This window comes from Buceros rhinoceros, unplaced genomic scaffold (genome assembly GCF_000710305.1).
Source record: "Buceros rhinoceros silvestris isolate BGI_N320 unplaced genomic scaffold, ASM71030v1 scaffold17037, whole genome shotgun sequence".
Taxonomy (NCBI): domain Eukaryota; kingdom Metazoa; phylum Chordata; class Aves; order Bucerotiformes; family Bucerotidae; genus Buceros; species Buceros rhinoceros.
In genome coordinates this window covers 52,703-68,838 of record NW_010422919.1, presented here as the reverse complement: position 1 = coordinate 68,838, position 16,136 = coordinate 52,703, and the positions used below count along the sequence as shown (strand labels likewise).

General features: G+C 44.8%; 1 protein-coding gene across 1 annotated transcript in view; it reads left to right on the top strand.

The window, feature by feature from the left end:
• Nucleotides 1–2,604: 2,604 nt before the first annotated feature.
• The window catches only part of LOC104497030 (voltage-dependent N-type calcium channel subunit alpha-1B-like), a gene marked incomplete at both ends in the record, with an annotated part of 66,231 nt that continues 52,699 nt past the window's right edge, over nt 2,605–16,136 (top strand). Inside the window, 5 exons of the mRNA XM_010140240.1 lie at nt 2,605–2,734; nt 4,191–4,250; nt 5,499–5,605; nt 13,869–13,965; nt 15,934–16,094. Coding sequence (XP_010138542.1) covers nt 2,605–2,734; nt 4,191–4,250; nt 5,499–5,605; nt 13,869–13,965; nt 15,934–16,094 — 555 coding nt within the window. The remainder of the gene's footprint in view (nt 2,735–4,190; nt 4,251–5,498; nt 5,606–13,868; nt 13,966–15,933; nt 16,095–16,136) is intronic.

Below are 16,136 nucleotides of genomic sequence, written 5' to 3'. Positions count from 1 at the left end.
CCTTCCTTTGGCAACTCGATTGAAGAGAAGAATGTGGGCTCCTACACCTCCTGCTGCTCAGGACCGTGGCACGCTGGCTGTCTGTGTGGTCAGCGGAACAAAATGGGCTCAACTTTGACATGAGGCATGTCTCTGTGGCGGAAGCCATGGTCTGGCAGCCCCGGACAGTGGGCAGGCTGATTTTTGTCTTTGAACACAAGTGGCAGCTGCGTAGTTCAGGCTGCAGCGCTGCGTGCTCCGAGGTGATAGAGCTATGAGTGCAGAAGGAATGCATCAATGGGAGAAGTTGAAGACTATCTCGTGATGCCAGCTGCTAGGGAGAATGACCCCAAACTGCTGCTAATCTGATCTCAGCTCCAAAGAAATGAACTGAAGAGTAAATATGTGCCCCTTCTGCCTCAGACCCTCAAGAGAGACACTTGTGTTTCCCCTTTGCCTTCTCCAATCACCTGCCAGGACGCTTGAGGACAACTGAGCTGAAAGCCCAGGACGTTTCCCCATTTTGGAATCCTGGGATAGCATTGTGCTATTTCAAACACCATGTCCTTCGAATTCATGTAAAAGGCGGCTGGGGGGAGGACAGAGCATTAGATGATTAGATGATGTAGTGTGTTATTAGTGTAGATTAGATGATGTAGTGTAATTACATCTTCTGGGTTGAATCTGAACCTTGGCCCATGTCTGGTTGCATAAGGAAACACTATCCCCCTAATACCTGGTAGCTCAAGTCTTTTTGTTGTGGCGTGACCACCAAAAATCAGTGTTAGCTGCAGAACGTCTGCTAAAGACAGCGCTGTGGTGTGGGAAGCCACTTGGTCCCAAGCCCAGAAGGGTCTGACCAGAGGGGTGGGCTGGGCAGAGAGAAGCAGCAAGGATTTTTCGTTTCAAACATATGTTTGTTTTCTCTTGCCTCATCCTACAGTTAGGACCTTCTGAGCCTCGTAGTCCAGGATTTGGTACATTCTTTCAGTTGTTTTGCAGTTTTCTCCAGCACACACTCCCCTTCCCCAAAAGCTGTACTAAAAGACCACTGAACAAACGAAGTTCACAGGGCCAGATGTATTATACTACAGGGCCGAGGGGAAATAACAAGAGAAAGACCAAACTCTAGGAATGTCAGCAGCTTGTTTTGCTTCCTCTGGGCAAGATGCAGACCCAGCTGGATCCCCTGAGGTGTTCTGGCTGGTGTTATCTTCTCAAGAGAGGTCTTTCTGCTTTCTGGGGTATGTAGGTTTCCACCACATCTATTGCTAACTGTCTTCCAAGCCCTGTGGGGGATGCATGACCTGGGTGCTGCTAGTGGGCAAAACAGTTCTGAGAAGCATGAAGGAAATACATTACCTTCCAAGGGCCACAACCCTCTTAAAGCAGACACGCATTCAAAATGACTTCTCAAGCACTGCTGGCAGTTTACAAATGCTCCTGCCTCTCACTGCTGGTTATGGATGATGAAGATCTGAAAATTTTGACTTGTTATTTCTTTGATGAATTGAGTTCGATGCAAGGATTACAGTTACAAATGATTTTGTAAATGTTGCCGTTCGCTTCCATGGATTCGTGGTGCACAGAGATGATAATCTTCTTCTGTCAGATTGATAACCAGAGTTAGGGGATCCACAAATCACTTTTCTTCATGTTATTTTGTATCGAATCTGTTTCCTTGGTATTCACAACTCTCTCTCATTCTGAAGCCATTAGCAATCCAGAGAAAAGGAATATGTAAGTAGATGTGAAAAATAAATTTTAATTCTAACACGGTGAAAATGCGATAGAGTAACTGAATTACTTTCTCCAATAACAAGGTTGTTGGCATGTTACACATATAATTTGATTCTTGGGGCAGAACCTAAGTCCTTTATTCAGCTGTCAAATAGGGTGCAAATGCTGAGTTCTCCGTGCAGTTAAGTACTTGTGAATCGTGGTCAGGTATGGTTATTAGCTGAAATTTGTTAATAGTTTTGCAATGCTTAGAAATGGAAGCATTTGTCACGTTTCTTGGACACAGTTTGTGATGAAAAATACTGGGTTGAAGACATCAAGTATATTACTGTCAAGTATTTGTGCAGCTTATAAAGCGTATCTTGGAATAAAGTGCAGGCAGAGGTATTTGGCAAGAGAGACTGGTAGAAAAAATACTTGTAGGTATGAAGCCAGTTTCAGCGAGGAGTCTCAAAGTGCATGGCATATATCTCAATTTTAAAGGGCTTAGTCGATATTAAAAGGATTTCAAACCTTGTTTTGAACTCACAGCCTGTGAGATCAAAGCGAAAAGGATGGGGGAGTATATAAACATAATTTGTGGAATCGAGTCAGAATGCTTGAAAGCTCTCAATGTCCTTTTGATAGATAGATGTCATTGATTTGCAGAGGGGGTAGAGAGCAGTGCAGGGATGTTAAATGCCTTGCTTTAAATCTCACTTCAGATCTGTTGCAAACTGGAATTTGAAGCCATTTATCCTCGGTTTTGTTTTCTTACCTTTATTGTAATAGGAATCCTAAAGGTGATACTCCTCGTGACTGTTGTCCTCCTGCCAGTCCTTCGTACCACTGCTCTTGCCTTACAGCCCCTGCAATAGCCCTCCTATGTGCTTATGTTGTTCGCAGGATTCGGCGTCTCTTCCACTACATCGTCAACCTGCGCTATTTCGAGATGGTCATCCTCATCGTTATAGCCCTCAGCAGCATCGCCCTGGCTGCAGAAGACCCTGTGCAAGCCGAGTCACCGAGGAACGATGTGAGTACTCACCAACACGGCCAGAATAAAGTTGTTCTGCTTCTCCCAGCAGTTATGCGCATGGCATATCTCATCTCCAAAAGACAACACAGTGTGCTGGGAAATACAAAACTGGAGCTTTCTTTAATCACTTACTCAAATTAGCTTGTTCCACCACCAAAGTGCTCACAATTTCTGTCCCCTTCCGAGTTTGAGAACTTGGAACTTGGAAATCACTGGTCGTTTGTCTGGTGTGACTTAAGTGGCAGAAGCCTGCAAAGCTTCTGCAATGGGAAAGGCTTCCCCAGTCACAAGCCAGGACCGACGGTGGCCTAGAACCCCCTGCTTCTGCTAGGGCAGAGCCTGGGGAAGTAAAGGCAGATACGGCTTTTTGTCTTGGTGAGGCACGGTAGCAATATCCTAGAATTAGCAGTAAATCTACAGAGCCATGGAGGTCAAAAGAAACTTGGAGACTTCATAGATAAGTGCTGTTAGGAGCAGAAGCAAGAGTGTGCCGCCTTTTACAGGAGAGCATGGAGCATCTCGGCAGCCGAGAGCTGGGCGCCTGTGGATTTCAAGCACTTTCCCATGAGGACACTGGCACCGAGCTGGTCACAGTTACACGGACCACTGGGAGCCTACAGAACTGAAGATTAAAATTTTTGAGTCTTCAGTGTAAATAGTGGCAGGACGTGGCTATCACGTGACATTGATATTGTTGGTATTGAGTTAATGGCCATTCACTATGTACAATTGTATGAATCTGACTGGGAACAGGTCCCATCCACAGAACTATGCTAAAATTCGGGAGATCTACAGATCTTTGAATGTCCTGGTAATGTGTTTACCAGGACAGGTACTGAGGAGCTGGTGTTCATCCACCCCTTGAACAGATTAAGAGGCTGAATTGCTTTGGAGCATGTCGGCAGAGCAGGGATTGCCTGGCCTGGCCGTCTGCTTTGGAGTCTGGTCAGGTTAGCTTTTTCCAGAGGAGGATCCACGAATCCCTGTATCAGGAACAAGCTGAAGTAGCTACGAGCAATCTCTCTTCCTCATCCTTAGCTGTGGAATCAGTTCTACAAAAAAGATTTTCTCACTCTCTTGCTCTCCCAAGGTCTTTAATGACACTTATCATCAGCTCCAGCAGAAGAGAAACCCCGGCTGCTAGACAGATGCTGGCAAATAAGCTCTTTAGAAAAGGATATTAAACTCTTTGGATGTGAAATATCCATTTTGCCTTATTAAACCTGCCATATGTGCAGGTGCTCTGAAGCAACCTGTGGGCATGCCGCAGGCTGGCAAGGACAGAAAAAAATGTTGCTGTTTCGAGCAGATGAGTGAAGTTTGTGCCTAAACAATTCGAAAGCCTCTCACCAGGTGATATTTACTCACCGTAGCAAACAAACCACTGCTCCCGTGCAGATGATGTATTTCAGTGTGCAGTTTCCCCTCACACACATTTTTCTTTCCCCTTTAGGCTCTGAAATACTTGGATTATATATTTACCGGTGTTTTTACCTTCGAGATGGTGATCAAGGTAAGAATTTTTCTACGCAGCCAGGTTCACCTCCCCTTTTGGTTTTACGCTCATCCGCTTCTGGGAGGGTGGAGCACCACAGAGCTGCCCAGGGCGCCTGGAGAGGTGGTGGTGATGGGAAGTTTTACCTCAGGAACAGCGCTTAGGAGTAGCCAGTGTACAACATGGCTTTCCTGGTTTCTTTAATCTCATGTTTCATGGAGGAAAATAAGGATATCCTTAGTAGCTGTGGTGGAGTGAGAGGATAAGAGATGTAAGTGCCAGAAATGTCTGTGTGTGGCTAAGGATGCAGGAGCTGACAGATCTTACTGAGACACGTCTGACTCTTCCCTTTTCCTTTGATGCTGATCAGGAATATTAACAGCAACTGATTCTTGGTCTGTCATGTTTTGAAAAGCTGAGGATTTATCCTTTGACTTTACTCAGCAGGGTAATGGGTTTTGCTAAGACTGGGGCATTAACTGTAACTTTCCAGAAAACATGATTTTAATAAAGTCAGGATCTATTCTTGCGGTAATGATGGAGTTAGTTTTTACTCTCTGAGCAAGATGCAAAAGAGATGCAGAATAAAAACCCAGGACAGTTCAGAGGAAGCATTTGAAGCTATATGAGGAAAGCAACTTAACACCGGCAGTTGTAGAGCTCCCAGAAAACCAGATAAAATGCCAGCATGCACTTTGAGGCTGAAGTGGAGAAGACCTTTAGCAGCAGGGTGAGGAAGGACTCAGCCTCGTGCTGAAGCAAGCCTGGCTGCTGCGCTGAGCAGTGTCGTTCAGTGAGTGCTCCGGAGCTGACGCAGTTCTTTGACTGTTGCGGTTGGCTGTGGGTCTTCCCGTCCCCTCTTTGTGTTTTATTGTTTAATGTTGTTTAATATCCTACACCAGTTATTAAATCCTACTACTCTGGTGGGATTGGGGTAGAGCAAAATAAACTACTTGGATGGTTCACACACAGCCTGTTGTTCCCATAAATGAATCCCTCTTTGAAGGAGGCTGTAGCAGTTAGTGCTCTTGTCGCTCGTACTTTTGGGTACAGTTGATTGACTTCAGCTTCAGTTGTGACAGCGCTCTCTGTGCATATTAGGGATGAGCAGCTTGACTAAGTATCTAGCTGTTGCCCTGCTGCCGTGAAGCCCTGGAGAAGAGTTTGTGAGAGGTCATTTGATCAAGAACATTCCTCTTACCTCTAGCAGTGTTGATTTGGTACTTGTTTTATTAAAACTCTTTCTCTCGTGTGTTTCCTCTGAAGATGATTGACTTGGGGCTGTTACTCCACCCTGGCTCCTACTTCCGTGACCTGTGGAATATCCTGGACTTCATTGTGGTCAGTGGGGCCTTGGTGGCTTTCGCCTTCTCGTAAGTACATTTTCTTTAACATCCCAATTTCTAGGAAATAGGCTGCAGAGGAGGCAGGATTCTGACACAGAGATAGTTGAAGAGTTCGTGGCTCCATTTCTCAGTGAAAAGTTCAGTTTCTATCATTTATCATCTTGTAGCTGGGAAGAAGAAAAAAAACCGACCCTAAATTTGAGTTGTAGAATCTCTTGAAAATTCTCCCAGCTTCAGGGTGAGCCCATTCGCTGTTCATTCAAACACTAAGCCAAGATTTCTGTGACCGTTTCACCAACTTCTTTTCAAGGACGTGTTGTAACAGTCTGTGGCAGTGTCTTCAGGCAATTGTTTTGAAAATTGTTCTTACCATGAAAAAATTGTCAATGAATCAGCTGATAACGCAGTGAGCTCTTCACAAAATGTTATTTCTGGAGTCAGGGATATTTCTGGTTCATACACATTTGATAATTCTCTCTCCTCCTCCCCTCTCATTCAGGGTATTTGCATTTCCAGAGAGTTTCACTTCTAAGGCTAATTGCTCCCTCCCTTAATCACTGCTCTCCATTTATGACACAAATGTTCTATGTGCTTCTTTAATGTCATGGAGGATTGTGAGCAGCAGACACAGAGGAATCACTTTTAAAACAAAGATTAGCTTTCTGTTTGACTTTTTTTCTCAGAGACCAGAAGAAAAGCATTGTGGGTTCTTCGGAACTTGGGAAGCTCAGAGTTGGAGGATGGAAAGAAAATTTCCACGTGTAGTTCTGGGCCATGGAATAATTGTATTGCAAATGTTTTTCTGAGAAATTCTAGATGACCTGGAAACAGGCTACAGGACTTGACCGGATTAATCTTCTGCTAAATTAGCCTTGAGTACTTTCAGTGAACATTTAGCAGCCCATGCCCAAACTCCACTCGCCTGTTTGCTGAGGTGATGATTAGAGAAGGTGAAGAAATCAGCAGCATTTTACTTGCTAATGAGAAAAAGCATTCACCTTTGCCAAGGAACCGCAGAAGCGTGTCTTGTATATTTTAGACTGACAGTAATTTTCAGGTAGACAGCCACATCTGCTGCTCGGCTGATGACAAATACTGCCGTGTCCCTTGCAGCACAAAAAGTTACTGAGACCTTTCTGGTAAGGTCGTCCTGGAATATTTCTCAGGAGTTTTTCACTTTCTAAGGTTTCAAAATTCCTTTTACTGTGAGATTTGTATTTAGATCTTCTGTTTTTCATAGCAAACACTGGACAAAAAAAGTCTCAGGTAACTTGACCAAGGAGTTGGATGGGGCAGAAGGAGGTGGCATTGACATTGTGGGGATGATTTCTGAGCCAGTTGAGTGGCACTTGGGGATATTGGGGTCTGGGCTGTCTGTGCCCAATCCCGCACCAAAGCATTGTTTAGATCTTGGAGTAAGTCATGTCCAACACAAGATTTCAAAGGGACTCTGCCCTCCCCTCTTTAAAGATTTTGTCCCTGTTCATCAGAAATGTGTTTCTCAGAGGAGCAGAGTGCTCTGTTGTAAGCAAGTTGTCTTGAGATGGGATTGCTGGGCTGGGCTGGTGAATGTCTTGCTTCCCTTTCATTTGACATCCAAAACTGGGTTGCTTTTTAAGCTTGCCTAGACATGTGTGCGGCTTAGTTTCCCTACTCATGAAATACATTACCATAACAACTTACAGAATGGGATGAGGTAAGTAAAAACTCACCAAAAAAAAAAAAAGTTTAGCGAGTTAATGGGGCTCCTCTGGATTGAGGAGAGGCATAAAAGTAAAATAGTATTAGCTTGCAAAACAGTATTACCCAAGTCTGTGGGTCACTGAGAACTTCCCTTCTCCACTAAAAATTCAGACTGTCAAGGCACACCGAGAGAAGGGACGTTTTGTGACCCCTTCAGAGCAGCTCCATGTGCTGTGAGAACAAATATCAGGGTTTTCCTTTAAAACATCTTCTCTTTGAACAAGATTTTCTTTTGGACAAGTTGTAGATTAAAATGGATAATTTTTAATCTTTCTGAGTCTTCCTGTGCTCGGAATTTCTATTGCTACATTGGGCCACGAATATCTAACAGGACCTCACCAGCCTCTAAATAAATCACTTGTACATGCCCTGACTGTGCTTCATAGTGGTGTGCCCCAAGCTGCTTCTATTTAACATGCTCTTTGAGTGAGCGTTGAGCAGGGATTTTCACAAAGCGAATGCATAAATTCTGCCTGCCTCTGTACTGTCTCCCAGATTAAAGTGGGTCAAAACTATTTCGGAGACTTAGAAAAATCTGAATTTCCTCCGTGATTTTTGTCGTGACTATAACCTCTGCTAGACATCCACGTTTCAGCAGGCAGTGAGTGGTGACATCCAATTCAGGGAATATTTGCAGTATCTCTGCTCTGACCTGAGAGCAGGAAATCCAGTCACTCGCAGGAGATGACTTGCTCCCTGATCCCACCAGTCCAGTTATGAATACTAACAAGTCTCAGGCTGCTCAGACGAAAATTGGGTAGATGGGCATGTCCTCAGCAAAACTGCGTGGTTTGGTTGAACCAGACGGACGCACCGAGCCTGCTGAATTTTGATTATCCTCAAAACGAGCTTTTGGAGAATAATCTGAGTGATCTTTGTTGTTTTGTTATTGGACTTTTTCTAGCAAACAGTACAGTCTTGTCGCCCATCATCAGTGTCACTGTAAGAACGTATTTAATGTGGCTGTTACAGGTTTCTGTCGGCAAGAACACGCGATTGCCACTCAGTGGGTGTGATTTAATCCATGCGTGTTCTTGACCTCAGGGGTGCCCAGTGAAGGTGATGGGAATCAGTTGCTTGCTGAATAGGCACGTCACTGAAAACCCAGGGAAAACAGAGTGCCCTGAAGCGCTTCCATCTGGGACACGGCAACAGCCTGCGTTTGTTTAGGCATACGGGATGGTACCCGCCATCGTGCAGGATTCACAAAATCCATCTCAGCCTCCCACAGCAGCTATCAGTCTATCTGTTGTTGCTGGTAGCTCTTTTGAAGCTATTGTGTGCTTGGCTGTAGTTAAAAATGCAATTTTAAAACAGGCTCCCCAGTGAGATGCTAGAAACATTAATAATACTGATGATGACGATAAGAAAACAATGTCATCCATCTAGCGATGTATTTCAAAGAGAAATGCCTTTCTTTTTTCTGGAGATAAATAAGCCACAGACATACAGACATGTTTTGCTCTTTGGGGAAATAGGAAGAGAGGAACTCAAAGCAAGCCAGCAAATTTGTCATCAAAATTTATCAGCCCCCAGTGTAAAACGTACTCGCTCAATAGAAAAGCAGATGAGTAGGAACAGAGATTGTGTCTTCACCTTTTCAACCACAGGAAGGTGGCTGAGAAGCGCAGAATCTCACACTGCTTGTTGGAAAATTAAACATTTGCCAGTCAATGTTATGACCTCCCAAACGTGAGGAGGGTGAAGGGACATTTGCCCTGTCTGCTCGCCAGGGGGTCGCGTGGGTATATGCGGTACAGCCAGTCCATCGCTTCCTTGCTTGTCTATTTTTGATGAAGGTTGAGTTGGTGGGTGTGGGACAGGGATGGGATTCTCTGCCAGCATATACCTGTATGGGCGTGGGGGGCACTGTATAGCCTTATGTTTCTGTTTGTCATTGACTCTGCTCTTTCTTTGTCTTCTTCTCGCTGGAATCTCTCTCTAGGAGTTTCATGGGGTAATATGTTATTCCTGTCTCTTGCTGCACTGTTATGCCTGTCCAACCTGTGTACACACACTTGCCACTGTGGAAACCAACCATGTTACACCCATTGCATCGACTCCTTTGTCCCTTTATTAACCATTACTCAGTGAAACGTATTTTCCCTCGACAATCCTCATTCATCCTATTTTTCTTTAAGCAGACTAGAAAATCAAGTAAACCAGAGCATCAGAAACCACAATAAGCAGATATATTTGTACCAAAAAGATCTGAGGGGATGATTTAGTGCGTACATCATTGTGAGCTGCAGTTCATTAAAATCTTAGTGACTAGGTTTAGAGAAGCAATTTTGCCCTCATTCAGAGGATTGCACCTCTAAACTCTGTTAGCAGGGCTGGAAGCTCTGGGACGAATTTTGTGCAGTCTGGGCAAAGCGACCCCGCTGAGGTTCAGGGTGTCAGCCTCTGACGCGTGTCTTTGACGGGCAAACAGTGTAGAGAGCGTTCTGAGAGGGAGGCAGGGGCAATTCATAAAGCAGGAGGTAGCAGAAGTTGCGTTTAACCGTCTACAAGGAGGTGGCAGTTTTGTGGTTGGTGCAGTACAGCGGAGCTTTGTTTCAGGGATGCGGCGGGAGGCAGAGCTGCATCGTTTCATGCTGCGGTTCCAAACAGGGCAGAAGCTTGGATGGGCTCTTCCAGAGCAGATAACCCAGAGAGGCAAGGGAAAGGGTGCAAAGAAAGGTCTTGGGTGCAAAGAAAGGTTTTTGGTGCAGTCCAGGAAACTGGGTACTTGTTTCTTTCTTCTGTCTAGGAAACCAGATCATTTAGACCCTGGAAGAGGGTGGCTTTGTGCTTGGGCAGAGTTCTGTGACCCCATTTACTCTGCAGTGGGGGAATTCACTTCCAGCCTTGGGGGCTCCAGGCAGAAGGTGGTGACTCCACCCTGCTCTGAATATTTGATGACATGACTGTAAGAGGCCGGTGAAATCAGAGCTGCTGGCAGGAGCAAGAGAAACAAGATGCTTCCATTTTAAAGAACTATTAATTTTTTAAAGGATCTTTTATTTATTAAAGGAAAAAAGGCCATGCAAAGTTCTTTTAAAATATGTTTAATGCTTTAAATAAATGAGCAGCAAACTGCCCCAGAAAAAATGTGACTGGCCGAATGCAGCTGGAATTGACACAACGCAATTTTTTTCTTTGTGATATTTTTTTTTACATCATTGGGCTTCTGTTCACTGTCTGTCTTTATGCTTTCTCTTCTGTAGCTCTTCTGAATTTTGTAGTTGTTTTTCTATAGATTTTGTCCTTCCACAGCAATTTGGTTTTGTTGTGAGAAATGTTCTGGGTGAAGGTGTGCCTGTGTATGCATATTGACTGAACGCTAATTCCATCTGGATCTTTTATTTTGTGGGACATCTGGCTTTGTATTAGAGCGGTGTAAAAACCAGCATTGGCAGAGGGGTTCTTAAAAACACCAAAACCAACCCTTAGGGTTTCATTTGACAGGCTGAGATAGTTGCAGAAGATCCATTTAGTTAAAATGCAATTTGCATCACCCTAGTTCAGAGTGCCAGTCTGCTGAAAAAGCTTTCTCCTATAACAGGAACCTTCCTGTGACAAGATGTATGATTTTTCAGGCTTCTCTATATGATTTATAAATCCCATTAACATTTAATTGGCTCACGCTTCTTTATTTGCTTAGGCGCCTGAAAGGGGAAAAAAAAAAATCAATCCTTCTTAGTGTCCTTTGTTCAGGCAGAGGGAATTTTGTAGGGCTGGAGCTGCCTGCCCTTCATCTCCACGCTCTCAGTGCAGTCATCCACATGCCCCAGGGGGAGGGATTTGCTCTGCCCCCCCCATTCGCTAGTCTCTAGGAGGTCTGTTCAGCCTTCCTATAGATATTAAGTCTGCAGAGGTTGTTTCTTCAGGCTTGGAGCAGCCTTGTGAGACCTGAGCTGTCTCCGTCAGAGCTGAGAAGTGTCTCTGTTCTTGCCTTGAACTGCCCTTCCAGGAAGCTCATTAGTGCAGTTGTTACCTAGGGTGAATGCAGACAGCCTAGTAAATAGGCGTCTGGGTCTCCTGGACTCAGGGGCATGAGAAGAACCATGCAGAAATGTTCTGTCATTCTGCTTGAACCCAGATGAGGACTGTCAAGGTTTACCAGCCTGCCAGTGGCTGCGCTGCTAAACTGGGCTGTGTGTTAATCTGCAAACCAGAACTGCGGCCCAAAACAATTGAGAATTGAATATAGCTCTGGGCCAAGGTATCACACCTCCTTTTTGCTCCTACTGCCGCCAACCACGTGTCCCTTAACACTCTCACCTTCACTCTTCTCTCACCTCTGCTTTCCTCAGCTCCTACCTCTTCGCCCTCTCTGCCCTGGCTTTCCTCATCTAGTTAAACCCCAAGCAGCTGGACAATAGGGAGCGAACAGAGTGATTTGCTTGGCCTTCCAGAGGGGAGAGGGTGGAGGGAGCATCAGGGGCAGCCAAAGTGATGGGCATGTGCTGAGTCACCACCAGCCACAGGAACAGGCTAGCTGGCCAAGCCAGGCAGATTCTTCTTCGTGGTAACTTGTTTCCTCTTCTACTTCCCTCCTGCCACTGACTGCCCTCCTCTTCAAGAGGCTGAACAAATTGTTTTGCATCCAGGGCATTGCTGAGGATAGGGCAAAGCTGCCTGGGAAGTAGGTGAGCTCCAGCTTGGCTGGCTCAGCTGGCAGCTGTGGGGACAAGGACCAGTGATTGTGGCACGATCGTTGCTTGCTAGGATTGGGTAATTTGAAAGCAAAACCAACCATGGGCTAGATCCTCAGTTATGTTAAAACCTGAAGAGAAAGCCAGTAAAAGCTATGTTGGCAGTGTCTGCTTCATCTCTACCAGATTGAAGGCTCTCTAATGAGAATGGAAAAAAAATTTCTTTTAAATCTGTAATAGTTATCTTGCAGCATTAAATCAGTCCTGTACCTCCATGAGTATTAGCTCAGTCACCTGGATTTCCAGCTGCGTCAGCAGTCAGGATCCATCTGTGCGGATTGAAATGGCCGTAAAGCAGCCCTGAAAGAGGAGGCAGGGCAGGGACAGGTCAAGCTCCATCCTCTTCCCTCTCCTCCATTTCTACCAGATCATGTGCAAAAGCAACTTGTGTCCAGTGCCTAAATCACTGGGTTTCAACCCATGGCCCTCCAAAAATTCCTTATGTCCCACTGCTTGTTGCACTTCAGGTCAACTGCAGCGACTGGTAATTGAAAGAGGCTGGAGATGAGACAGGAATGTCATCAGATTCCAGCCCAGTGTTAGTGTTGAGTAGCGCAGCATTAGCACGCAGTTAGGAGTCTTTTAGAAGTGGATGGATTGCCACAAGACGCCTTCCAGGGCTGCGACTTGAGTGGTTTGGGGGGGTTCTCCACTCTTGGTGCTTACCCCTTAGCATAGGGCTGGCTGCTAGTGAGGTGGGGGAAGTTCTGCAGCCCACTGCCTGCACATACCTCTGGTGGGTCTCTCGGTTACTTGTATTTCTATTGTTTTCCTGGTGGAGAAGAGGTGTTTAGCAAACAGAGGATAGAATAGGTGTGTCAGCATCCGTTCAACATGTTGTCCATTCACATCTGTCTTCAATACAGTCTCAGACCCAAACCTACAGTCATGAATAATCTGTTAAGATTTTTCATCCCATTTTCCACTTCACGTGAAATGAAGGGGAATGTTGTTGTTTTGCTGTTGGGTTGGAAGAACATGTAACTGTGTCTTTTTTATTTGTTTTGGAAGTGCACGAGGAAAGGGACTCTGTCCTTCCCCTAAAATCCTCTTAATGGTAACAAGAGAAACAGTCTCAAGTCTTGCACTCAGTTTTAACAAAAACTAAAACCCAAGTGTGACTTTCAGCACCTGCATGCGTGAATGGGAAGTTGCCCTAGCACTGCTCCAGGCATGTAATATGTGGTCCTATTACATGTTCCTGCATGGGTTTGGTAGCATGTTTTCCAAGAAAGACTCAGGGACGAGGGTATGGGCATGGAGTGGCTCTGCTTCCCAGGAGAGCTCTGGCCCTCACCAGGAAGGTTCCAGTTCCCTCTGGTCACTGTCTGCTTGTCTAGACAGCAGGTCCCTGCCAGAGAAGTGCAAGAAGCACACAGAGGAACATCCTCCTGTCTCACCCAGGTGGCTGGGAGGGAGGAGAGTCGAGTGTGACTTTCTCACTTCCGCCTGGGGCTGGGTTGGATGGACTGAGACCCCTCTCCTGGGGTGCTGCTGCCCTGGCTTTGAGCATTGCCTGGGTGCGGAGTTGGGGCAGGAAGATCACCAGTTCCTGGGTGATGCTCGGTGAGTAGCCAGGTAGTGAGTGAAGGCTGGGGAGCACGTGTAGCTGAACGCTGCAAGGACCACGTCCTGCCCGCAGCCTTCCTCCTGGGTGGTGAGTAACAGCTCGAGTGGGCATTCATCTGCAGTCCTCACTAGTGCTGTCTGCATCCATGGTGAGGATGGCATCCAAAACCTGTCCAGAACAATTCCACAACCTCACGGGGCACCCATAGATGTTCTGGTTAGTGACCCGAGGACCAAACTATTCCCACTGTTGTTCTTGTGCCTTTTATCCCTTGCAGAGGAACCAAAGGCAAGGACATCAACACAATCAAGTCGCTGCGAGTTCTGCGGGTTCTAAGGCCACTGAAGACCATTAAACGGCTGCCAAAACTAAAGGTTAGATAATAACTACGGAACTTTCCTGCTCTGGAGTTTTGCAACTGGTCTGAGTGAAAGCTGATGGACTGAACTTAATCCAAGTTATTTCTGTTCCTTTTAATGTTGTTGCAATTAATGTCTTTGCCAGATTTATAAAAATAGCCATGCAGATGTTTAGGAAACGTCAGGCACTTGTTTCTTTGGCAAACATTGTGGGCAATATTATGAGTTATTGTGAATTCACAGTAAAATCCAATTTCTAAAAAAAGCAAAGGAAAAAATGCAAATAAATTAAATTACAGTTGAGAAGTAAGATGCTCTTAGAAATTCTGTAGGAGAAAATAGGGTTTGGAATGTTTGACTTTCCCTAGAGAACTTAACATGAATACTGCATGAATATTCCGCTGGCTAAAGAGAACTGTCACTGCTGTCTGAGGATTTTTAATTTGTTCATTTTCTCTATTAGAAAATACACAGTGCAGGGGGTTATAGCTATACCCTTTCATCTCTAAAATGAATTTACACGGTAAAATAAGCATAATAGCCTGTGGTTACTTACTCAACACCATTTCACGAATGCTTCGAGAAACAGCCAGCCCCTGGCAGCGGGGAATGGAAGAAGTTCAGGAATTGAATAATTTCTGAGTTTGGGGACCTCCTGAACACCTCCTGTAGAACATCTTCATGTGGCATCGCTGCCTGCAGGCTCTTTTCTGTGAGAAGCAGGGGAAAAGCCATGGGTGCTTTTGCAACGGCGAAACTATGTCTGACAATTCCTGTTTGCACTTAGTGGCACAAAAAATCAGGGTCAGCTGCTCTATAGATTTGCTTTTGTCCTTACCCACAATTCATGCTTAAATGATTCTGATTTTATGCATTTTTAGGCGTACTAAATTTACCTCAAAAGAAAAGGAAGAGTGATGTTGAACAATGTAGAAAAAGGTCTTTATTTTTTTAGAAACTGGGAATATTGAGCTCTTAGGTCACAAAACAGTCAACAGTAGCTCGGTCATGTTTTTCAACGAACGTCTTCCTTATTTTAAGCCATCCTACTGAGTAATTTTACCACTTTAAAGAAGTATTCAGAAATCCTCGTGAAGCAGAAGCATATTCATATGGTTTGTCTTCAAAATTCTTTGGGGTTTTTTTGTTTTTTGTTTTTTTTTTTCCCCCTGGATGTGCCTTGCATGCAACTATCAGCAAGATTAATGGGCTGATTAGAGACATTCCCAGTGTTTTAATCCAGGATTTCTGGGTTGCATCAGGAGCGTAATTTTGTGAATTATTCACTTCCATTCAGAGAAACAGGAGCAGTAGTGCACAAACCCCGGGCAGTGAGACTGCTCAATTCCTATTATTATGAGAAAACTTCTCAGACTAAAATTAAACTGCAAATTACTTGTAACAATGAGTCAGTGACTAATAACCAAATAATACATGTATTTGAGGAGTCCTTTGCAGGGATTTCAGCAGTGACATATGCTGACTAGATTAGTCATGCTTAATTTTGATAGCGCGTTAGAAAAATACTATTCAAAGCATTTGGTTATTTTCCTTATTATTGAAACAGTTCAAATAACAGTCATTCGGTAGCATATTTGAGTTTTTACCTATCCACTGGGAGTAAATTAAGCACAAGCATGTCTTTCATTTCATAATTGGCCAGGAAATACTTGCTTAGGACTAATATTTCACACAAAGAGCTGTGATAGTCTTTATAAATTTCATGGGCAGCACCAGAAAATTCAGTCGCACAGCCAACTGCAGGAGGTATAGGAAGCCATTATTTATTATAATAATAATTATTAATTATTATTTCTGCTGCTGGAACATGACTCTTGGTCCAACACTTGGTGTACAAGTCCATGAAACCATCCATGGGTTATAGGTTGGGTGACTATTCCCAAAGGTAGTTAGATGCTGGATGCCAAGATGTTGTATGTGCTTGTTTTTCAACCCCTTCACCACCTCCTCCTCCATCCGCAGGCTGTCTTTGACTGCGTGGTGAATTCCCTGAAGAACGTCCTCAATATCCTCATAGTTTACATGCTCTTCATGTTCATTTTTGCCGTCATTGCTGTGCAGCTCTTCAAAGGCAGGTTCTTCTACTGTACCGATGAGTCGAAGGAGCTGGAGAAGGACTGCAGGTATGGCTGGGGGGAGGGGCTGGGGGGGGGAGCCCGGCTTTT